The sequence below is a fragment of the Schistocerca piceifrons genome, chromosome 2 (genome assembly GCF_021461385.2).
Source record: "Schistocerca piceifrons isolate TAMUIC-IGC-003096 chromosome 2, iqSchPice1.1, whole genome shotgun sequence".
Lineage (NCBI taxonomy): Eukaryota > Metazoa > Arthropoda > Insecta > Orthoptera > Acrididae > Schistocerca > Schistocerca piceifrons.
In genome coordinates this window covers 992,037,198-992,064,100 of record NC_060139.1, presented here as the reverse complement: position 1 = coordinate 992,064,100, position 26,903 = coordinate 992,037,198, and the positions used below count along the sequence as shown (strand labels likewise).

General features: G+C 35.1%; 1 protein-coding gene across 1 annotated transcript in view; it reads right to left on the bottom strand.

Moving 5' to 3' along the window:
* The window catches only part of LOC124776746 (dynein axonemal heavy chain 7-like), an 881,127-nt gene that overhangs the window by 189,481 nt on the left and 664,743 nt on the right, over window positions 1-26,903 (bottom strand). Inside the window, 2 exon segments of the mRNA XM_047251871.1 lie at window position 793; window positions 1,683-1,828. Of these exon segments, the coding sequence (XP_047107827.1) occupies window position 793; window positions 1,683-1,828 (147 nt within the window).

The following is a 26,903-nucleotide window of genomic DNA, read 5'->3' as shown; positions in this document are numbered from 1 at the left end:
GTCGAGAATGAAGTCAACTTTGGTAATGTACTTCAATAAACCACCTTACATACCTCTGTCAGTTGAGTCCCTGCTTTGATCACCTTTTGCAGCTGTGAAGTGAGCAACCAAAGCTTTAAAGTTTTTCCACATTGCTGACACACTTCTGAAGCTTAATGCTATGCATCTGGTGCCCAAGATTCTGCCTATCTTCAGAATTTCAATTTCAAGTAGCTCTGCACGTTGCTTTAACTCTCGGTGACTGGTGGCTCAGTGAATATAGCTAGTCTAAGAAAGTGATTCACATGAGATGGGAAGTCTCTTTTTATTATATTATTAACTGATAACACGAGCCCATGGTTAGCACAATGCCAAACCAAAATCTGTGGGAAATTCTATTTCATTAAGATAACAACTGTTTTTCTTCTTCCCATCATCACAGCTTTGAAATGCTTGAAACAGTCAATGACTTCACTTTTCCCACCAAAAACTGCACTGGTATCATTCGTATTGCAGTTACCAACATGAAAAAATGAAATAAAAAATGTACTTCCGTGAAATAAATCTTTGGCACTCTTCCATCGTAAAAAAATTACTTTGTCGATGAAAACGTTTAGGGGTATACATTCCCCAGCATTTCCCCAGAAAAACAGCACTGACTACAAAACTCTAAGTATCACTCACATAGAGATTACGAGGATAAGATTAGAATAATTACTGCAAGCACGGAAGCATTCAAACAATCATTCTCCCTGTGCTTCACATGTGAATGGAACAGGAAGTATCTCTAATGACTGGAACGATGGAACATACCCTCTGCCATGCACTTCATGATGGTTTGCAGCATATAGATGTAGATTTATATGTAGGAATATAGACACCTGGCATTTCCAATATTACATCCACGTGTATCAAGCAGTGCATCAGTCAATGCAACATCACATATTGCAGCACTGATCAGACTTTGGCAGAAGCATTTACCTTTGCCTGACAGACATATAAGCAGTGGAAGAGTGCAACATCCACATACAGCTCTTGCTTGGTTTTGAAGAGATGGAGTTGTATTGCCCCTACGGATTCTTGGCTCTGTCATCAAAGAGCTGGTGATATCTCATCAATCAGAAAACAGTTACCAAATAAGCTCTGCATCATATTTTGTCATAGCGAAAATCTTTGAAGAATGCTCCAGCAGTAGCAGGGCACAGAATGGACAAGCAACACCAGCTACATGAGAGTCTTTGATGTGGCTGCCTTTGACAATGTACTATATTTTGGCAAAATTCTTGCAGGAAATTAAATAATTTTAACTACCTTCTGACTGGTTTGTCAGGAATTGTTCTACAAACTGTCACTCTATCTAAATAATGCAGCTCTGTATTTGTCCAACAAACTGTTTACTGCACGTCAATAACTACATTCCTTTTTAAGCACAACAAATTGTAGAAAGTTGTGTGTTTTGTATCTTTGTTATTACCCACTACAGAGACATGGGTAGTTTTAATAGTGCTTATACATAGAGTGAGACAACTTTCTGTTCTAATGTGATTTGGAAATTGAAGATATTTCATTTGTATTCTTCCAGACTATATTACTGTACCAAATAATCTGATTAAATCATTTCTGAATGCTCCCAAATTCCACAGTAACATTTGACAACAAGTGGGAAAAAAACAATAGAACTCTAAACTTAAAAATCAACAAACCTGATCATCTGCAAACTTAAGTAGAACAGCAGTAGGATCTGCTCCCGGTGTTAAGATAAATATTAATGGTATGCAGCAGTGTGAATCACAGTAAGATGACGTCAGATCAAAAGGCGGAGGTTCAACAAACTCTTTTCCTAGATTCTCTGAAACACAAATTTTCATCTTCTAATTCTACTCAAGTAAACATGTAAATCATCTACAAGTCATGCACATGTGAAACTTAATTACGATTGTACAGTGTAATTTAGATTCCATCATGAAGGAAACCCTTGGTGCATGTGTACCTGTAAGCAGCAAACATTAATTTTATTTTTCTCATGATACAAGGAAAAACACCATTGATTTTCTCTAAGTATGCTTATGAATCATAGTGAATATTTTTTTTCATTTATTGCTTTTTCTGTAACTTCATGGGAGAACAAATTCATATTTAAGGTTGAAAAACTAGCATACTGTGTTTTGTTTTATTTCAAATCAGTTCGCCTCTTTGGGAGCCATGATTAGGAAACAACTAACTAGTGCCACAAGAGACACTAGTGTGTAGCAAAGTCCATATTAGAAAAAAAAACTATGTGAGGAAAGTCAGATAAGTTGATCACTACTTGTGTTGTTAGTCAATGCAAGTGACTGTAGACTGGCATGTCAGACAGCTGAACACATTTTTGGAATGTGTAAACTCACAACACAAAAACATTCACTTCACCATAGAACTTGGTGACAAATTCAGAAACTTTTTGGATCTTAACACAGAGACCAATACAGGTAGACATTGTAGCAAAATTTACAGGAAACATACAGTAACAAACACTATAATATCTTCTTGTTCACAACATCCAGTAACACACAAACATGCTGCCTTCCATTCTATTGTGTATCGTCTGACATACATACCAATTTCAAAAGAGGATTTCCAAATAGGACTACAAACAACTAAATTTATTTCATCTGCCAAGGGCTATAAGCCTGACTTTGTTGATAATGTTCAAACAAGAAACAAAGAAGAAATATCTTACCATACTTTTTTTGTCCCATCTACAGTTATACCCTTCACTAAAGTCAACTGGTGTACTACCACATGCATAGGAAAATGATTCAACAAATCAGTCCCCTCTGCAATTATCCCCACCACCAAAATCAACTGGTGTACTTCCAAATCCTTAGGAAAATGATTCAAAAATCAGCTAAATACCCCAAATCTTGAAACTATAAAACCTCATTTTAGGAAAGAGGTGCCATAGCTGTAGTCAACAGCAAGCATAAAACTGATATGTTATGCAGCAGTTAAGCTGATAAAAGCACTTGTGCATTGACTATATGCTGGTCAAAAAGGCAAGGCTATAGAAGATAGACAGACTGAACATGGACATTGTAATGTCAGCACCAATATTTTGTGTCACCAGTGTATGGGACAGTGCTTGAGACTTATGAGTTAACGAATGTTTTTCCAGAAATGACCTTTGAGCCTATATGTGAGAACTGAGAAAATACTTATTATTATACTGTGAAATAACAAAAATATGTTTTATTATTTTATAACCAGTTTCCTACAAAAAATAATCATGTATCAAAAGATAATACTACTAAAAGAATGTATTGGCTTTGTATTGTCTGTGGAATTTTTCCTTCTTCTGTTCTTCTTCCCTATGATGTATGAAGCGGATGAGATTGAAGATAAGCTGAGTTTTGTGTCTGCAGCAGTCCAGACAGTGCTTTGCCTGCCGCTGTTACGTGAGTGTATGGAGTGGCAATTTCAGACTGCAGAAATAATCAGACACTAATTCTTTCAATAATTATTACAATATTTGAACTCCAAGGACAAGAACCCACAGGAATTTATTATTCTTCTATTCCAACAGTGAAAATAATATTCAGCAGAACAATCTTAGTCTTTACATAAATGAAATAATTTTATGGCTGGTGCATAAGATTAATTTTTCTCAAAATAATTTATCAGTGACTTTAAATAAAAATATTTGTGACACCAGTGTTGTTATGGGTAGGGGTTGTGGAATGATATATTAATTATTTGCTGCATATATTTTAATGTCAAATAAAGAATTATTGAAACTCATTACAGTCGGGCTCAACAGCACATAAATAAGAATTATCAGAGATTACTTATTTCTTTCAAATAATACTATTATTCTTGCTGCTACATTTTCATACTTTTACAATAACATGTATACAACACCACAACAATGTTAAATAGAATCCCATTACACATTACATTGGTGCCTGGTCACGTTGTGCTTGAGTACAAATACTGTAATCATAATCATAGTAATTAGTGTATTCCTTTTTGTGTATAGATTGCTACTGTAAAGTATTAATGCTTGTTTTGTTTGGTTTTTCATGTACCAACTGAGCATACAAGATACTGCTGTAAATATCAAACTGACACCTGGAAATTTGTAAGCAGCGTGCGGTGCTGTACCACCGATAGCATCGCCTGTCAGCTAAAGGTAGGAACAGGTACACATATATCACAAGCATGCAACTGACATCTGTTTGTGCGCTACAGTATTTTGCAGCACTTCAGCCAAAATCACTCCAGCCATATGGAGTACAGTATCATATTCTGGCTGTGAGAAGCATTTTCAAATATTTTCTTGTCTCTAGTGAATTGTTGTGTAAACAAACACACATTTAGTTGTAATGATTGTTCCTTTTGTTAGTTAGAGAATGTTTTTGGGGATCTGAATTTATTGTAATTGCTTTATAGCATGAGATATTTGCTGATAAAAATGACTAGGCCTAAGAAGAAGGCTAAAATGAATGAGCAGGCTGATACAGATTTAAAGTCACATGCTCAAGTGAGCCATATTCCGCACACTTCAGTGCAGGAGCTAGATAGCTTGAATGTTGATGATAATATTATTTTACCGGACATGTCAAATGATATTGAAAATGAGGAGTTGCCAGTGTTGAGTGACACTCCGGTGAAAGCTTTAAAATATCAATGCTCAAGTTATGCCACTGCCAGATGGTACTATATTAGCCATGTCACTTCAAAAATTAGAAACGATAGGAAAGCAAGGTAGGGAAGAAGAAGCAACAACGTTTAGAGACAAAGACTTTAAAAGAAAAGCAATGTAGGGAAGAAGAAGCTCTTAAAGAGCAGCAGCGTTTAGAAGCGAAGGCATTAAAAGCAGAGCAACGTGAATTAAAAGAACAGGAAAGAGAAAGAAAATTCTTAGTATCCAGTGGGACAAATAAATTGCTCAAAATATTAACCAACTGATAATCAACAGGGATAATGCATTGTCAGCACACTTTAATGCAGAGATAAATGCAATTAGACACACAATCCAACCATTAGCAAACATTCCCACCAAAGTATATGATATGCAGACTGAAATCAGTAACTTAGAAACTAGTTTTAAAATGCTGACAACTGCCATAGATGAAATGAAGATAAAATACAAACCTAAGTAAAGAAACAAGTACAAACAGAGCTAGCCAGAGTTTTTAATCTCGACAACTGAAACTCAGGGGTAATGTCAGAATTCAGTAATGAAGAATCTGGTCCTGACAGGGGAACTAAACTTGAAAATTTGCTGACTGCTAGTGTGGCACTGCAAAATAGGCCACAACTTTTGCACATTGGTCATGTTATAAAACAGAGTAATACACAAAGTTTGCCAGCAACCCCTGTTGCAATTTATGATAAGTCAAGCTATGATAGCCAACCTTTATTACCACAGCCACTGGTGCATACAAGAAATTCAAAACTAGAAGCAGACTGTACCTGTAACAAAATGAGGACACCAGCTTCTAATGAGAGCCAATCAATGCATCTGAGTACATTGATGCATGAGGAATGTCTCAGTAAACATAATCAGATTCAGATTTTCAGTGGAGAGAGAAAAAATAATATACATCCAGTCGTATTTACACATAAGTTCAGAAGTGCCCTTCTGAAATCTTGGATAGAAGAGGAGAAGATACAATTCGTGGTATCACATATTGCAGGGGATGCTTAGCTTTGGGCATTAAATGCTGCCGAGACTTTCCAAACGTTCAGTGATTTTGAGAGGGCATTTCTTGATCAGTTCTAGTCAACCTTGATACAAGGAAGACTTAGAAAAATTGTTTACAATTCAGAAGTGTATAATCTGAAGACTGGGTCTCTACGAAAATATTTATAAAAATACTTCAATATTGCTTGGTATAGGGATGAGACAATCACTACCTGAGATCTACTGAGTGTATTAAAAGCAAGGCTACTGATCAACATAAGGGAAAAACTGTTCAATGTTATGGACACTGACCTTAAAGAATTTCTGTCCGTAATAGGCTCACTAGACCTGGTCCAGGAAGATGTACAAGAAAGTTCAAATACAGGAAATTCTAATACCAGCTATTCCAAAGGAAAAAGCTCTTGGAATGGGAACAACGGTACTAGAGGCAAAATAGTCTGATGAAGAATAAAAATAAATTTAATGATAATAACAATTACAATGGAAAAGATAATTATTACCAGAAACAGGACAATCCCAGTAACCATAATTACCAGGGAAACTGAGATTATCAACATGTGAATGATAATTAGAGGCAGTACTTGAATGAGAATACAAATAATAACAATCAATATAATAAAAAAAAGAGCAACAATAACAAATCAGAAAGTCCATACAAGGATAGACCGAAAAATATGCATAATGACAATCAGTACTGGCAACAGCCAGGGCTGAGTCATTGCCACCCCCACTACAATTTTGCAAACCAAGGGCAGCATGTAAATTATATGCAGATTGTACCTGTACCAAACAGTCCATTTTCACAGCCATGGGATCCAAACAGACCACCTCCATCTAATAATACTGAGAATATGAGAATAGTAGAAATATCACTCGACAAGAAACAAGCAACAAAGAATCTGACAAAATAGATTTGGTTCCTGTAGGCCTTCGTCAGGAGACCGGACTATGAAGTGAAGGCAATAGGTCTATTCCTGACAGAATTAATATGATGAGATACCAGGACGGAATAAAATTAGAGGGCGAATTATATCAAGAAGATACCGTGTCCAATAATGAAACAGCACAATATATACAAGCAACAGTTAAATTGTCCATAAACTGAATTATTACCTCAGTACTCCTTGACACTGGCACAAATATTTCAGGGATAAGTGGGCAATTTTTCAAGAGGGTTATGCAAGTCAAGCAATTACTGGTTCTGCCAGTGAGCAAATTTAAAGTTACAGGAGCTTTGGGAAAGAAGTCACAGACACTGAAATTCCAAATGCAGTTAGAGCTTTCCTTTGGAAATAATAGCCTCAAGTGCATGTTCCTAGTTATGAAAAACCTGTCTGTACCAATAATTTTGGGGTTTGAATTTCTCTGGGATAGAGAAGCAATACTAAATCTTGCCCAAGGAGTCTGAGAACTGAAGTACCAGGGGTGAAAGATAACTTACAGCTAAAATGGGAAATCGAGGCAGGCCTTCAGCCAAGTAGACCTGTAAATATAGCGGTCAGTGAACAGAAATTGCTGATATTAGAGTATGATCACCCGAAAGAGTGGCATACTGACCAAAAGGATGATGTTCACAACAACGTGAGTGACATCTCTGCCATGGTTAAGAAGAAAGTGATGGAAGGTTCTTGTATTGACAGAATCCAAGCTAGGCAATTAGTAAATCCATTGTCTAACTATGTAAAAGTATTCATAGATCACCCAGGTGTCATAAAAGGTTATATTTATGATATGAAAGTGTATCCGCACAACACCTATTTGTAAAGCTTCGTATTTGGTCTCTTGGACAAAGCAGAATGAGGTAATGAGAGGGACAGCTAGTACTGCTTAGAATGCACCTTAAGCTATGGCTGATTAAGAAGAAAAATAAAAAGTGGCATCTACTATATGCAGAGCCATTCAAAATTGTTTCAATTCCTCCTAATGGTTGCTATTTACTGCAAGAAGTCAATACTGAAAATATAAAGGGACTCTATTGTCATAGGGACCTTAAGAAATATTTGCAATAAGAACCACAGTTCATTAATTGCAAGTAACAAAATATATTCAGTGCACAAGTACCACTATAAAATATATAAATAGTAGTTATAGAGTCGTTTTATTGTAAATTCTTTTACTCATGTGTCTTACTTTATAAGGGTTTATTTCAGGTCATATATGACAAGGATACGTTGAACTGTAATTTCGATTTCCGAACAAATCTAAGTTCCCACAAGGGAACAATTAAAGAATTTAAAGCCTTGAAGTTTCAATACTGAGAGTTGGTTCACTAATTTTTTTTTACACACTTAGAATAGATTTTTTAATGTAAATATGATTTTCTGATTTTTTTCTACATAGGTTATATTGGGGTAAATATATATTTACTTTAAGTATATCATGCATCTATGAATGTGGATGAGTCATGAATGTATTTTTCCTTGATTTATGTAGTGCACACACAAGAATGGATCTTAGTTGAGTGCTAGTCCACGTGTTTGCTTTCTCTGATTTAGCTCTGTTTGGAGCATTTGACTTCTTACGTACCACTTTCAGTACTTTTAACTTTCGGATTTAGCTTTGCCATTAGCTCTTTGAGTTACTTATTAGCAGGTGTACCGAATATGGGCATCTGTTCCAAAATACTAATTATAAGATTTAACTGATTGAGAATGAATGAGAATAAATGGCAATAAACAAATAAAATGTACCAACTTATGGAGATGTACTGAAATCTACACAGTTCAAAGGTGATCTATTGATCAAGACAAATGTAGAAGATTCTATCAGACAATTTTTTTTATATGACATTCAATATAGTATATGAGTTTTGTCTTCATGTTGCAATGTAATACCAAATGTAGACATGAACATTTGTCTGTTATGTGGAACTATGAGGCCCAGCAATAATCAGTATTTGTGCTATGTGTCTCAAGAAAACTTTAAAAATCAGGTGGATATGCACGAAGCCCACGCCTACTACAGTACTACAAGTTTATATGCCAACTAGCTCTGCAGATGACGAAGAAATTGAAGAAATGTATGATGAAATAAAAGAAATTATTCAGATTGTGAAGGGAGACGAAAATTTAATAGTCATGGGTGACTGGAATTCGAGTGTAGGAAAAGGGAGAGACGGAAACATAGTAGGTGAATATGGATTGGGGGACAGAAATGAAAGAGGAAGCCGCCTGGTCGAATTTTGCACAGAGCACAACATAATCATAACTAACACTTGGTTTAAGAATCATGAAAGAAGGTTGTATACATGGAAGAACCCTGGAGATACTAAAAGGTATCAGATAGATTATATAATGGTAAGACAGAGATTTAGGAACCAGGTTTTAAATTGTAAGACATTTCCAGGGGCAGATGTGGACTCTGACCACAATCTATTGATTATGACCTGTAGATTAAAACTGAAGAAACTGCAAAAAGGTGGGAATTTAAGGAGATGGGACCTGGATAAACTAAAAGAACCAGAGGTTGTACAGAGATTCAGGGAGAGCATAAGGGAGCAATTGACAGGAAAGGTGGAAATAGATACAGTAGAAGAAGAATGGGTAGCTTTGAGGGATGAAGTAGTGAAGGCAGCAGAGGATCAAGTAGGTAAAAAGACGAGGGCTTGTAGAAATCCTTGGGTAACAGAAGAAATATTGAATTTAATTGATGAAAGGAGAAAATATAAAAATGCAGTAAGTGAAACAGGCGAAAAGGAATACAAACGTCTCAAAAATGAGATCGACAGGAAGTGCAAAATGGCTAAGCAGGGATGGCTAGAGGACAAATGTAAGGATGTAGAGGCCTATCTCACTAGGGGTAAGATAGATACCGCCTACAGGAAAATTAAAGAGACTTTTGGAGAGAAGAGAACCACTTGTATGAATATCAAGAGCTCAGATGGAAACCCAGTTCTAAGCAAAGAAGGGAAAGCAGAAAGGTGGAAGGAGTATATAGAGGGTCTATACAAGGGTGATGTACTTGAGGACAATATTATGGAAATGGAAGAGGATGTAGATGAAGATGAAATGGGAGATATGATACTGCGTGAAGAGTTTGACAGAGCACTGAAAGACCTGAGTCGAAACAAGGCCCCCGGAGTAGACAATATTCCATTGGAACTACTGACGGCCGTGGGAGAGCCAGTGCTGACAAAACTCTACCATCTGGTGAGCAAGATGTATGAAAGAGGCGAAATACCCTCAGACTTCAAGAAGAATATAATAATTCCAATCCCAAAGAAAGCAGGTGTTGACAGATGTGAAAATTACCGAACTATCAGCTTAATAAGTCACAGCTGCAAAATACTAACACGAATTCTTTACAGACGAATGGAAAAACTAGTAGAAGCCAACCTCGGGGAAGATCAGTTTGGATTCCGTAGAAACACTGGAACACGTGAGGCAATACTGACCTTATGACTTATCTTAGAAGAAAGATTAAGGAAAGGCAAACCTACATTTCTAGCATTTGTGGACTTAGAGAAAGCTTTTGACAATGTTGACTGGAATACTCTCTTTCAAATTCTAAAGGTGGCAGGGGTAAAATACAGGGAGCGAAAGGCTATTTACAATTTGTACAGAAACCAGATGGCAGTTATAAGAGTCGAGGGACATGAAAGGGAAGCAGTGGTTGGGAAGGGAGTAAGACAGGGTTGTAGCCTCTCCCCGATGTTGTTCAATCTGTATATTGAGCAAGCAGTAAAGGAAACAAAAGAAAAATTCAGAGTAGGTATTAAAATTCATGGAGAAGAAATAAAAACTTTGAGGTTCGCCGATGACATTGTAATTCTGTCAGAGACAGCAAAGGACTTGGAAGAGCAGTTGAATGGAATGGACAGTGTCTTGAAAGGAGGATATAAGATGAACATCAACAAAAGCAAAACAAGGATAATGGAATGTAGTCTAATTAAGTCGGGTGATGCTGAGGGAATTAGATTAGGAAATGAGGCACTTAAAGTAGTAAAGGAGTTTTGCTATTTGGGGAGCAAAATAACTGATGATGGTCGAAGTAGAGAGGATATAAAATGTAGGCTGGCAATGGCAAGGAAAGCGTTTCTGAAGAAGAGAAATTTGTTAACATCCAGTATTGATTTAAGTGTCAGGAAGTCATTTCTGAAAGTATTCGTATGGAGTGTAGCCATGTATGGAAGTGAAACATGGACGATAAATAGTTTGGACAAGAAGAGAATAGAAGCTTTCGAAATGTGGTGCTACAGAAGAATGCTGAAGATTAGATGGGTAGATCACATAACTAATGAGGAAGTATTGAATAGGATTGGGGAGAAGAGAAGTTTGTGGCACAACCTGACCAGAAGAAGGGATCGGTTGGTAGGACATGTTCTGAGGCATCAAGGGATCACCAATTTAGTATTGGAGGGCAGCGTGGAGGGTAAAAATCGTAGGGGGAGACCAAGAGATGAATACACTAAGCAGATTCAGAAGGATGTAGGTTGCAGTAGGTACTGGGAGATGAAAAAGCTTGCACAGGATAGAGTAGCATGGAGAGCTGCATCAAACCAGTCTCAGGACTGAAGACCACAAGAACAACAACAACAACATGCACAAACTGTGTCTTTCATTTTTAAAACTGTGTTAAGCAGTGAAAAATCACTCAAATCAGAGATAATGTGAACACTCTTCCAGTGCATATGTTAGCTGCAATGACAAGATGTTGATAATCTGTTTAAAATAAAAAAATTAATAAAGTATTAACAAACCTCAGACTTCTAAAATAACGAGATAACCTCATGAGTATAAACTCTTAAAACAGACTGTCCACTGCCAGCTGCATGCCAAGAGAAAATTTTTGAAGTATCCGCAGTTGAACTCTCTGCATTAAAATTAATAATCATCTGTGTATATAGGAGCCCTGATGGGAACTTAAATGATTTCTGTCACCAACTAGAAGCAGCTTTAAATACTATAAAAAACTTCAACAAAACAGTGATCATATGTGGAGATTTTAATATTGATTTTCAAGAAATCTCAAAAGACCAGCAAAGCTTGATGACCCTACTGGAAACATATAACATAAAAGCCACCATAGACTCTCCTACAAGAGTTATACCACAACTAACTCAACAACTGATCAGATATTAATAAACACAAATGTAAATCACAATTTCTGTGCAGGAAATCTTAATACTGGCTTCAGTGATCACTATGCACAGTTTATTGCTTTGCACACCCCAAGTGAAACAACTGGGAAAGAGGAACTTGTAAAAGAAGCAAGGAAATTCACTAACAAACAAATAAACCTTTTTGTACAGAGACTAAGTGAAGAAACTTGGTATGAAGTGTATATCTGTGAAAATACTAACAAAAAGTTTGAAAAATTCATGGAAATCTTCATGTCATACTTTGAAGCTGCATTTCCATTAAAAAAGCAAAAATGTCAACCTAACTTCAAAAAGAACAAATGGATTACAACAGGTATTAGAATATCTTGTGCAGAGAAAAGAAGATTACACGATATAGCAAAGACACAGAACATGCCTCATGAATTTTATTTGTACCTGAAGAATTACAAGAGGATCCTCAAAAATGTTGTAAGGAAAGCTAAAACAATGACAAATGACAAATACATTGAAAACTCAAAAAACAAATCTAAACTATATGGGAAGTTATAAAAAATCAAACAAAAAGTGAAACTAAACAATATAAAAATATGAACTTATTATATGAAGGACAAATGATTTCTTGCCCAACAGAAATTGAAGGGACCTTCAACAAATATTTTGCAAACGTAAGTGAACAGTTGGTGAGTGGACTGGAAGAACACAACAAAATATCACCTCCAACATGCAATAGTGTGAGAAATGTGTCTACATCTTTGTTCCTTTCACCCAAAAATTCTGAAGAAATTTTATCAGTTATAAAAACCTTGAAAACAGGGTACTCATGTGGAATTGATGGAATACCAGATGCAATTATTAAAAAATGCTGTCTTGCCTTAGCTGAACCCTTGACAAGGTTTGTGCAACAGCTCACTGGCATCAGGAACCTTCCCTTCATGCTTAAAAACAGCAAAGCTGAAACCACTGTTCAAAAAAGGAAATCCAGAATGTGTTTCAAATTATAGACCAATAGCCCTACTGCCTGTATTTTCTAAAATTTTAGAAATTTTTTTTTATAAGAGATTGTCTGATTTCCTAAATAAAAATAAAATTCTCTCTCCTTCACAGCATGGCTTCAGGAAAGGCTATTCAACTGAAAGTGCAATATTTGAATTTCTTAATGAAATCTATACTAAACTGGATGCAGGTGAGTTTGTGACAGGCATATGTCTTGATTTATCTAAAGCCTTTGACGTCATTGACCATAGTGCCCTACTGCAGAAGCTTGACCAGTTAGGAATTAGAGGTATATCCAATGAGTGGCTCAAGACATACCTATGTGGTCGCAAACAGGTGGTTGAAGTGCAATATACTGACCATAACAAAATCAGCTACTACTATTCAGGATATGAAAAATGTGAAATATGGCATCCCTCAAGGATCAGTATTAGGGCCCATTCTGTTTCTCCTCTATGTCAATGATCTTATGTACAACAAGTATTGCCAAACTACCCTCCAATTTGTAGACGATACAAGCTTCCTTATTAGTGGTAAAACAGAAGAAAAACTAAAAGAGTCCACTAACCAAGCAATGAACAGTGTAGAACAGTGGTTCAGCTACAACAAGCTAATTGTAAACAAAGAAAAGACAGTAGCACTGAACTTCTATAATGTGAAAGGAAGACACCACCCAAACATAGAAATAGAACTTAGGGACAGAGTTCTTGAAAGTGTTGACAGCACTAAATTTCAGGGACTCTGGCTCCAGAACAACACAAAATGGGTGGTACCTATTGAATATTTGCAAAGAAAACTAAGCAAAACCTGTTACATGATACGGATCTTAAAAACTTGTTGCTGCAAAGCCAGCCTGTTAAATGTATACTACTCCTATGTGCATTCTGTAATTAAATATGGCATAATCTTCTGGGGCAATACAACAACAAATATTAAACTTTTCAGGATGCAAAAGAGAATACTAAGAATTATTGAAGGGGTAAACAATATGAAATCGTGCAGACCCATATTCATAAAACTGTCAGTTCTTCCTCTTCCCTGCATTTTTATCTATGAAACATCATTTCTCATCAAACAATATATCAATAGACACCCAGATATCTTATTAAAAAATGAAGATATACATGCACACAATACAAGGCAAAAATCTGACCTTCATTTGAAACAGGTGAGAACATCATTGTGCCAAAAAGGCACACTACATACTGGGATAAAGATTTTCAATAATCTACCTAAACATATTAATTCAATAGGTAAACTCTGTAGTTTTAAGGCTGAAGTAAAGGCATATATAATTGATCATTGCTTTTACAGTCTGACAGAATCTATAAAAGCCAAACAACAAAAATAAAGATGCATTATTAATATTCTACTTTGTATGTTGCCTGTAATGTTTGTTGTATTTATGAATCTGTGCTAAATTACTTCAATATCTAGTCCTTAGGATTGCAATACAAACTGTATTTTATCTTGTAAATACCTAGCCATGTCCAATTTCCTTGTATATATTCTATACATATAGGATTTGAAGGACTAAATAAATAAAATAAATAAATGCCTCAATTCGAGTGCAATGTCGGCTCCACTGCGCAATGCGCAAATGTTTATGTACAGTGAGAAATGAACAAAGCACATGATGAACACCAGTGCAATTCATTTAAATGAACTGTGAATCACTACATTAACCAGAACAGTGTTTATATACAGAACATATTCCGTAAATACAATGAGTGGATCCAAGTGAATAGAGATAAACTTGCTGCTTCAACGCCATAAAATAAATAATTTCTTTGTCACTGACACCAATTTTCAATATTACATGTACCCACACTGGAGGAGAGGAACATGGAACATGGAAACAAGAACGGTGCCAGAAATACTAGATCGAGAACTGGGTGCAGCTGACAGCAGCTGACATTCCATCGACATGCTGGGGGTGAACCAGCAGCAGCCTCCACCAGCAGAGGCCTCCACCTGTCTTCGACCTCCAATCCACCAACTCGATACAGGGTAGGGTATTCAACGTTGCTTCATTGAAATTTCCTTTCAATTAAAATGAACTTTTCAACATTTATTGACCTTTTTCGACCTCAACAACAGATTCAATGTTTTCTATAATGAACATGTCAAGCCTCACACTTAGTTTAGGTAACTGCACTTTTTTGAAGCCCATCGGACCATTTTGTTCCCGGTTTTCCACATCCAGTAAACCGAAATGGGGCGGGATAGACAATTCCAGGAATAATATAATAGGTTTGTTTATAAATAAATAAATCTTCTGCTACCAGTCACGATTTTCTTTATTTTACTATTTGCACGACGCGTTTCGAGAAATAATTCCCATTTTCAAGTGCGTTTTTATGATGTGTGTTAAGCCATTTCTTTTGATGTTGTCAGTGTGTGTGAGTCTGCTTCGTTTTGTTGACTTTTACTGTAATACATAAGAAACGCGATTTTTAGTTGGGTATCAATATTTTCTGTGAGGTTAGTGGCTAAGGTTTGAGAACAATTTGTACTTACAATTTTCTAATGGTCCATTTGTGTAGAGAGTCACACACACTTAACATCACACACAACTTGTACATTTTACACATCGAAAATATCTTATATAAACAAAACAGTTACAAAGATCTTCTTATAGGTAGTTCACAGAGATAACATTATAGGTCTTCCACAGATTATGATATGCTTTTGTACAGAGGTTAATTTATCTTTACAATTTGGCTCATGAATTACTTATACTGATTTTACAATTGTGCTTATTTCTATGTTTTACTATTTTTATTTAAGTATATTATCGAAACATCTGAAGAAATTCACTGATTCACTTTCAAGTTTTTCATTTAATATTTTATCTTCATATTTTCTGTAATGTGAATATATCTCCAGTTCTTCAAGCAAATCCATTTTATGTCCTTTATCTAGTCGGTGGAGTACTTTGACATTTTGCTCTATTTTTCCAAATGGGTGTCCTGTATTATGTATGTGTGTTGCTATTGCTGATGTAGCGTGTTTGTTGTGGGTGTATGCTCTAATGTGCTCTGTGTACCTGGTGTTGATATTTCGGCCTGTTTGTCCTATGTAGAACTTGGAGCATTCCTGGCATGTTACCTTGTATATTCCAGAGTCTGAATATGGATCATGATTACACTTTATATTATGTATTAGTTTTTGGTGTAGTTTATTGGATGTAGAAAACCCAATTTTTACTCTGTGATTTTTGAAAATATTTGCAATCTTCTGTGATACATTGCCTATGTATGGAATGCTAGATATATATTTGTTTTTCTCTTTTTCTTCTGTGGTGCAGTTTGTACCTGGGTTTCTCTTCATTTTGTCTAAGATTGTGTCAACCATGGAAGCATTGTAACCATTGGCAACTGCAATCTTCTTCACTGTGTTTATTTCTTGTTGTATATTTTCTTGGTTCAATGGTATTTTTGTTGCCCTATGCAGCATTGACCTGTAAGCTGCCTGTTTATGAATATTTGGGTGACATGAGGTTGCAGGGATTGTGGTGTCAGTCATTGTGTTTTTCCTATAAATTTTGAATGTGCATGTGTTGTTGTGTCTTGTAATATTTAGGTCCAGAAAGTTGATACTTTTATTTTGCTCATGTTCCACTGTAAATTTGATTTTCTCATTTAGATTATTGAAATGATTAAGAATGTCTGTGATGTCGTTGGTATCTCCTTTCACTAACAGTAGTGTGTCATCTACATATCTCCTATAAAATTCTATTTTCCTTAGGCAGGGTTCCTGCCTGTCAAATAATTTTTGTTCTAAGTGATTTATGTATATGTCAGCTATGGTACCGGATATGCACGATCCCATTGCTAGGCCATCTGGTTGCTTATAAATACCATTGAACCAAGAAAATATACAACAAGAAATAAACACAGTGAAGAAGATTGCAGTTGCCAATGGTTACAATGCTTCCATGGTTGACACAATCTTAGACAAAATGAAGAGAAACCCAGGTACAAACTGCACCACAGAAGAAAAAGAGAAAAACAAATATATATCTAGCATTCCAGACATAGGCAATGTATCACAGAAGATTGCAAATATTTTCAAAAATCACAGAGTAAAAATTGGGTTTTCTACATCCAATAAACTACACCAAAAACTAATACATAATATAAAGTGTAATCATGATCCATATTCAGACTCTGGAATATACAAGGTAACATGCCAGGAATGCTCCAAGTTCTACATAGGACAAACAGGCCGAAATATCAACACCAGGTACACAGAGCACATTAGAGCATACACCCACAACAAACACGCTACATCAGCAATAGCAACACACATACATAATACAGGACACCCATTTGGAAAAATAGAGCAAAATGTCAAAGTACTCCACCGACTAGATAAAGGACATAAAATGGATTTGCTTGAAGAACTGGAGATATATTCACATTACAGAAAATATGAAGATAAAATATTAAATGAAAAACTTGAAAGTGAATCAGTGAATTTCTTCAGATGTTTCGATAATATACTTAAATAAAAATAGTAAAACATAGAAATAAGCACAATTGTAAAATCAGTATAAGTAATTCATGAGCCAAATTGTAAAGATAAATTAACCTCTGTACAAAAGCATATCATAATCTGTGGAAGACCTATAATGTTATCTCTGTGAACTACCTATAAGAAGATCTTTGTAACTGTTTTGTTTATATAAGATATTTTCGATGTGTAAAATGTACAAGTTGTGTGTGATGTTAAGTGTGTGTGACTCTCTACACAAATGGACCATTAGAAAATTGTAAGTACAAATTGTTCTCAAACCTTAGCCGCTAACCTCACAGAAAATATTGATACCCAACTAAAAATCGCGTTTCTTATGTATTACAGTAAAAGTCAACAAAACGAAGCAGACTCACACACACTGACAACATCAAAAGAAATGGCTTAACACACATCATAAAAACACACTTGAAAATGGGAATTATTTCTCGAAACGCGTCGTGCAAATAGTAAAATAAAGAAAATCGTGACTGGTAGCAGAAGATTTATTTATTTATAAACAAACCTATTGTATCTACAGTCGCAGGCTTTCAAAAACCATTTATAATGGATCAAATCAGACAATTCCAGAAAGTCTCCACAGCCTTTTCCAAAACTTTACAGTTGCTGAAGCCATTTAAAACTACCATATCCACACTAGACATATGGTATACTACTTGATGTTTTGTCTAACCACTATCTAAAGTTTACAAACAAAAACTCTCTATCTAAAGCGAAAACTGAATGATATGTGGCATTGACTTAGCAGACCAATATTTTGTGTCACCTGGGACAGTGCTTGAGACTTATGAGATAACGAATATTTTTGCAGAAATGACTTTTAAACCTATATGGAGAACTGAGAAAAAACTTATTATATTGTGACTTATTATTATAATGTGAAATTAAAAAAAGGTTTTATTATTTTATAACCAGTTTCTTACAAAAAATAATCATATAACAAAATATAACACCACTAAACAAATGTATTGGCTTTGTATTGTCTGTGGAATTTTTTCTTCTTCTGTTCTTCTTCCCTATGATGTATGAAGTGGATGAGATCAAAGATATGCTGAATTTTGTGTCCACAGCAGTTCAGACTGTGCTTTGTCTGCTGCCATTACGTGAGCGTACGGAGTGACAATTTCAAACTGCAGAAATAATCAGACACTAATTCTTTCAATAATTATTACAATATTTGAACTCCAAGGACAAGAACCCACAGGAATTTATTATTTTTCTATTCTAACAGTGAAAATAACATTCAGCAGAACAATCTTATACTTTACGTACATGAAATAATTTAATGGCTGGTGCATAAGATTAATTTTTCTCAGAATAATTTATCAGTGACTTTAAATAAAAATATTTATGACACCATTGTTATTATGGGTAGAGGCTGTGGTGTAATAAAGTCAATGTAAAAGTGCTACATATAGGCAACACATGGAATAATTTGGACTATTAGAAGAACTTTAGGTAAATCAGCACTTAGCTCAAAACCCCACAAACATGTACCATAATATAATTGTAATTATATATCAGTTCCTTACAACTTTCAGTATTAGATTCACACAGCTTGTATATTTTAAGACAGCACATTTGCATTATGTACTCCATTTGATACCATCCATCTTGTAAATTAGGATAAAATTGAGTGCATGCATCCACACACTCTCACACACAAAGACCATTGTTCCAATGGTGAAATTGTTCACCATTAATTATTCAATCATCATCATCATCATCATCATCATTTATTGCCTTATCGGGCCTTTAAGGCCTACAGCAAGAAGAACAAAAGGAAAAGTAAAGACAAAAAGACTTACAAAAGTACTCTATACAGTAGTAAAAGTTACATATGTACATTACAGCTTAAAGAAAAACGAAAAAATAAACAGGGCATTCAATCAAAGGTTTAAAAGGCAAGAGGGATACATTACAGAAACAAAAAAAAAAAAAAAAAAAAAAAAAAAAAAACACACACACACGCAGTGTCTGTCAATTACACGAGAGGAGGGAGCTGTTGCAGATGGCAGTCCATCTCATCCGGTCGTTGGCGTTAATTATTCAATAGTAAAATAAAACTTCTGTGCCAGAAGGATAAAGATTAGTCTTTTCTGTGAACCAAGTTACACATTGAATACATTCCTGCACTTCAGTTTATTGTAACTTTTTAACCCAGCATACTCTGTTGTTTGGGCACAGAGTCTGAAATGCACAGGAAGTATGAAATTCTCTATGTGATGATTTATTTCCAAATTACACCATATGTGTTTTAGTGAGATTCAGCTGTAGTCCATTTTGTTAGAACCAGTGACACTTTATTTGATTTTTTTCAGGCACGTCATTTCAATTACAACTAAGACTGAGTGAATATGAGTAGTAACTGGTGGTTCTTGAACATAGAATAGGAACAGATTGGGACCCTATATCAAACCTTATGGATTCCTCAGAAAATTATTTTACACTCACAGGAGTAATTTCCTGAATCTGATGTTACATTCACTCTTTGCTGAAACACTGTAAAGTACTGTTCATAATAATATACATCTGTAGTATGTGGAAAAGATTCACTTAATTGAATGCTTTTGTCCAGTCACAGAATATTTCTGTGAACTTTTTACTCTTATCTAAAGTGAAACATATCTTCTGAATAAACTACTGATTGTATTTACTGTCCTTTTTTCTTGTTGAAAGCCAAACTGGGTTTTAAAAATTATGTCATTTACTGTGAGAAACTTTTGAATTTGCTTAGCTTTAGTTGAGTTTTTGAAATATCTTTAGAGACGACTAGCAGAAGAGAGATATCTTGTGCTGATCCCACTTGAATAATGGTTTTATCTTGGTGTATATCACTTCTGCCCAAGGAGACCATGAGGAGAGATGGACAAGAATCAAGGATTAGAGAGCAAGGAAAACCAGCCTTAATCGTTTAAATTCTTGAAAAACATATCCACGATGTTCCATGTCACATCATGAGTTTTAATTGTTCATCTATATCACATGATAATAAATAACCAATGTGTGTTGGACCATGAGCCAGTGACTCACATCTGAACACCTAGCTCACCAAAATAACATATTATTACTACAATCACATTTATTACCTTCTTGTGACAGTTATATTAGCAACTTAATACAGCAGACATAATATGTATGTTGGTGTGCGTGTTTTAAAACCATGTACTGATTCAAAGCTCTAAACATCTTATAGATTCTCCAATGGGAATTTGTTCCTCACTGAACATGACATGCAGATACACTAGTATTACTGGGTGAGCAGGGTAAAAGGTAGCATTAAATCAAGGAACTGTGTGATGAAAGAGCATCTGGATTTGAACAATTCCTTTACTGGAACATTAACAAGGCACAACCAGTTGCAGAAACCTATAAAAATGTCTATGAACAAAGGAATATCAGAATAGTTGGTACACCAGAACATGTCATGAGTGCCTAATGTCCATCTGAAATGTCAGTTAACATTTCTGTTTAGACAACTGAAAGGACATCAGTACTATTGTTAGAGAACAGAAAATTTGAATAATTTAACAAAGGAATTCAAGAACTGTGCAACACAATGATAACTGGATTTACACAGGCAACATGAGCGTATCTAATCTAACAAAACTGAACAAGGCAAAAACATGTACAATTTATGAATTGAGCATGTAGTGACTAGCAAAAGCAATTGCATGGCACAATAATGAGTTATGGACATATGCAATCTATCTAACAACATTCAGATATTGTCTCTAATGGCTGGATGCATGATGCCACAGTAGGGGTTACTAGTACATGGAGGGATGGATCATACTGCACTCACTGTATCATAATGAACTCCATGAGGCTGATACTCCTCTACCAGCCACACACATAGTACTGCAGCAGGTTACCTAGATCACTAAATGGTTAATTCAACTGCACTCGCTATAATGTTACGGGCTTTGTGATGCAGATACTCCACAATTAGAAAGGCTACAGTGGTGAAGTACTGAATAATTCATGCCTTAAAAAATTGTGTCAGTCCTATGCCAACTAGTTCTCCATAGTTGTCAAGGGGTGCCTGCAATATTGTCTTCTTATAGGCATGCAGAACTGACACGCCTCTGGTGTCCTCACAGCTCATGCATCTGTCTTGAAGCACTACAGCAAGCAGTTAAGATTCAAACATGTAAGAAACATGTAATCACTACACTGGTTATATAGAGAGCTCGGTGTCAGCATTGGATGTGCCAAGGATTGGGAGCATTTCCTATAGCACGCTTTTCGGGTAAAACTCAGGTGCTGTGGTAACGAGGCATGTGGCAGAGAAAACTCTTGCCCTAGGAGGCCTACAGCTCACAATGCAATTTCTGCCAGGTGATGCATCATCTGGTATAGATGTGATCTTGTGCTAGAATAGATGGGGAGGTGGCATGAATGCACAGCAGTGCATCATCTTGTCATCTAAATATGCAGTTCTCTCTATTGAAATAAAATGATCATGTGGCATTGTTGGCCAGGAGGCCCTGTCCAGGGAAATTTGGCCACTGGGTGCAAGTCTTATTTCAGATGAGGCCACATTGGGTGACTTACACATTGGTGATGATGAGCTAATGATGAGCACAAAACAACACCCAGTCTACGGGTGGAGAAAAATCTCCAACCCGCCTGTGAATCGAACCCGAACCCACTGCATCGTAGGCAAGCATGTTACCAGTCAGCTAAGCAGCAGATACTCCCTCTATTAATTTCAAATGTTTCACCATTAGATGTAAAATTCTGTGGTGGAAACTAACAGGAACAGTGAAGGATATTATGGCTATTGCTAATATTAAGATAGAATTTTACTTCGCTCTGACTAAAAATTTTGTCTTGAACAACTTTTGTGACCAGTTCCACTTAATTCAGAAAGTAGACTTCCTTACTATAATCACTGTCAATTCTAGCTCATTAATTAGTGACAAGTACAGAGATAAAAACTTGATTATAAAATTGTGATGTCAGGCAAGTTTGTATTGACCTTTCTCTTGAAGAGGGAGGTATGTTTAAAGTCACAACCCACTATGTGCTAGGCATATCTCATTACATTAAAAGTAATGAGAACTTATTAACATCCTTTGGCTCACCTAGAATTGATTTACAGTCTATCAGTTCAGTGATATTTAGGAAATACACATTAAATATCCTTGCAAATTCCTGCTTGCCTGTAAGCCCTTAACATAAAATCCCAAGTTATGTCATTTTTATTATTTTGACAGAAACTTAAAAGCCTGAGTATACTCTGGCAACTTAAGAACAGACATTCAAGAAAATAAAGCCTTGCTTATCTCCAGCGGTAATGCATCAGAACAAGTAGCTAAATTATTTTTTTGTACAGTTAAATATTTTAACAGTGTTTTCAATGAGGAGATAGTTGCCTGTTTATTTGTAATCTGATGTCAACTCTAGCTTCAACACATCTAGTAATGAAACTGCATCTCTATTTGAAAATATTTTTTCATAATGATTGTACTGAATGAATGTTCACCATACGAGTAGGGAAAGAAGCCATGATCATTATAAGGAGTAAAACATCATAAAAGGGATGGAAGATTTATGTACTGAACTGAGGACTTCAAAGTTAAAAAAAAATCTGTCACCCAAATAAAAAAATCTGTCTATAATCATAAAAATTTAAACTGGGTGATTGAACTAAAAATTTACTTGGAAAAATTGATAATTCAAGTGTAAAAGAATTAAACATAGGTGAAATACAATAAGAAGTAAGCTTGGTATAGCTTAATAATAATGAAACTAACCCCTTAACATTGATTCTTTTTCTAATTACATTCCAAGAAAGAGTATTTTTTATTAATGAGACACATCCTATAATGAATGATAGTACATACAGACAGATAAGAATAGCTTTTCAAGCTCAAAATAATGATGTTATAAATTTTTGAAGACCATCAGTAATAAAATTCCAAGCATACTCATGTGCTGCACTTTGACTAAAATATCCTGAAACTTAATCATTTATAGTTACTGTGTAGAAGTAAAGTTCAACTATGATTTCACAGTGGTTTCTTGTGAACAGACGTCAACTCTAGCTTCAACACATCTAGTAATGAAACTGCATCTCTATTTGAAAATATTTTTTCATAATGAATGTACTGAATGAATGTTCACCATACGAGTAGGGAAAGAAGCCATGATCATTATAAGACAGTGGACATAATTATCTCCTACCATTGGTGAGCAGCTCTGAGTCAACCGATGAACTGTCATCACTTTTACTCTTTAATGAAGTAACATCACATTCTTCTTCACTTTATAAGCTGCTAAATTAAATAGCAAACTCAGGATCACTATATCCACAATTTTTCAGAAGTACTGCCTAAACAACAATACAGGACAGAGGCTGAAACCATATATCTTTTTGTTGAGTACCCATAGCTTTACACAGTAAAGATGATATCGAGTGGCGAACGCCTCAACTTCAACTGAAACAGAACAGTCAGACTCACAGCTGAACACTTAACAATAAGCACTGAAAAGGACATAAGTAAGGTTTTATTCTTTCAAACATCTCTTCTTAAGTTGCCTGAGTATACTCATGATTTTAAGTTTCTATCAAAGTAACAAAACTGAGTTAGCTTGGGATTTTATGTTAAGGGCTTATAGGTAAACAGGAATTTGAAGGGATATTTAATAAATGTTTCCTAAATGTCACTGAACAGACAGAATGTAGATCAACTCTAGTTGAGGCAAAGGATGTCAACAAGTTTTCATTACTTTTAATGTAATGAAATGTGCCACTGTGAAATCTCTTCTGAAAAAGGTGGAGTCAGAAATGTGAACAACTACATGATAATTTCACCTCTATCTGAATTTTTATAAGTATTTGAAAATGTTTAATGCAAAGAAAGTAAAACAATTTGCCTATTTTTAATGGTCAATAAGAATGTATCAACTGGGCAACAAACCTACATTTGTGAATACCTAAACAAGAATTGTCTGCTAGTGAGTATATTCTGAGATCAGATTACAATCTTTGATTATACTATCTGATCTTCTGTTAGAGAACTCTCAGTACTATGGCATCAGTGACTTGTTAGGGTAGTTGGTGAAATTCCACCTCATTGCTAGAAAGCTAACTTGAAAGGGGTGGACTGCAAATCAGGAGAAACTCTCACATCAGATTTTGGCTGTCCACGATGAAGTACAAAGTTCTATTTTGAGCCCCCTTTTGTTTCTCGTTTATGCCAACAACAGGCAAGCAGCTGTGAATAGCATGTGCAAATTAACAATGTTTGACAAAGACACCAGTTTAGTGACTGAAAATACGCTGGCTAAGGACACTAATAACCTAGTTTCCATGGTCTGCAGCTAATTTACTATCAATTTCCTCCCACACACACTAAGCAAGACTAACATTACTTAGTTTTACTTTAGCTACAAAGATCCAAAGAGATTTACAAATGGCATACAGTAATGAGCAGTTGCATCTTGGAACTAAATAGGGACTTCCACCTACATAAAAATGTGAAAAGATTCAATTAGACTACTTTTTCCTCAAAAGTAGCTTCTCATAGTGGTGACCAGAAAATCACAAAGGCTGCATATTTTGGTTATGAAAATTACATTATGTGCTATGGTAATATTTGTAGGAGCACTCCAAAAAATTGTCCAAAAAATTGTGTCACTCAGAAATGAGTGATAAGAATCATTTGTAGAGTAAGTCCAAGAATACATTGCTGAAAACTATTTATGCAGTTGGGAATACTTTCCAGTGCTTCTAAGTGCATGTTTCCATTCATATCTGGTTTCCCATCTCCCTACAGAACTCAACTCTCAAGCAAAGCAATGCAATGTTCACATTTGCCAACAAAAAAGGTCTCAATTGTGTGTTACATTTTAAGAATACTCAAAAAATCAGTCACAAAATCTGTTCTCATACATGTATATTATGCTTACTTCCATTCTACATTACAGTATGGAATCATGTTTTGGGGGAACTCACCTGGAGGTAGATATATTTTCAAAATGCAAAAACAGGCAATACGTATAATATGTAATCTAAGACATAACGAATCATGCAGACAACATTTCAAAACAAATGGCATTATGACACTGCCCTCTGCTTACATTTATAATATCGTCTCATTTGTCAAGTCATACCTGTTAAACAATGACTGCACACTAAAATTCAATGGAGATATTCATAACTATGCAACAAGGCAGCAATCTGACCTACACATGATTCAGTCCAGAACTACCTGCTACCAAAAAAGTGTTTTAAATGTTGGTATACAAATGTGTAATAATTTACCCAATGAAATCAAAGCAACAAAGAACCCAAGAGCCTTCTCACATAAGTTAAAAAAATATCTCTTGGACTATTGTTTTTATGCAGTTGATCATTTTTTTGAAAGGGGTTAAAAATGTAAACAATATGAGAAATGTTCAATTAGGTCTGAAAATTATGTACTGTGCATGTCTATGAAATATACTGGATTATTATATACTGTGCATGTCTATGAAATACACTGGACTACTTTACTATTACATTAGTATTGGCTGTTTGTATTTTACCATACAACATTTGTATTTACTGTTTTGTTAAAGATAGCTAACTTCCTCATTGCAAGATAATGTAAAATCAATTTATTAAATATTACTTGTAAATATGTTCCCTTGACCTGTCCAATATCGTATGTACAACCTTACAGTTCTATGATTTGTATTAACTGCTTTGTTTAAGATAGATAATTTCCTTGCTACAAAATAATGTAAACATCAATTTGTAAAAATTTGTATTAACTGTTTTGTTTAAGATAGATAATTTCCTTGCTACAAAATAATGTAAAAATCAATTTGTAACAATTACTTGTAAATAGCTCTCTTTACCTATCCAATATCATATGTACAGCTGTACAATACTGTGATTGCCTGGATCAATAAAAATACAATACAATACAATGAAAATGGCAGTCACTAGGAATTACAGAACCATAATTGATCCAAGTACATTTTGCAATCACTGATGTTAAAAATTTTCTACCCATTTCCCATGATTTAGATTAGATTAGATTTACTTTCATTCCAATTGATCCATAGTGAGGAGGTCCTCCAGGATGTAGAACATGTCAGAAAAACAACAATACAGGAAAAATATTTACAACTAAAACAAATAAGTTAATGTACTATTCCACTGGTCCCAAGTGGAATGATCATCATTTTTTAATGAACACTATATGAAAGAGTCATTTTACAAATACTAATGCACTGAATTTAAAATAAAAAAGTTTTTTTTATTTATTTATACAGTAATAAACGTGTAATACAACTACTATAATACTTATTTACAATGAAAACATTACTGCACTGAAATGGTGCAGAAGTTAGATTGCACTTACACACACACACACACACACACACACACACACACACACACTACACATTACTGCACTGAAATTGTGCAGAAGTTGTATTGTACTTATATACACACTCACAAATCAGTTGGTTTTACTGAGAAATTCATCAATGGAGTAGAAGGAGTTGGCCAACAATAAATCCTTTAGGCTTCTCTTAAACTCAATTTCATTGGTTGTTAAGCTTTTTATGGCCGCTGGCAAGTTATTGAAAATGTGTGTTCCTGAATAATGCACACCTTTTTGTACAAGACTAAGTGACTTTAAA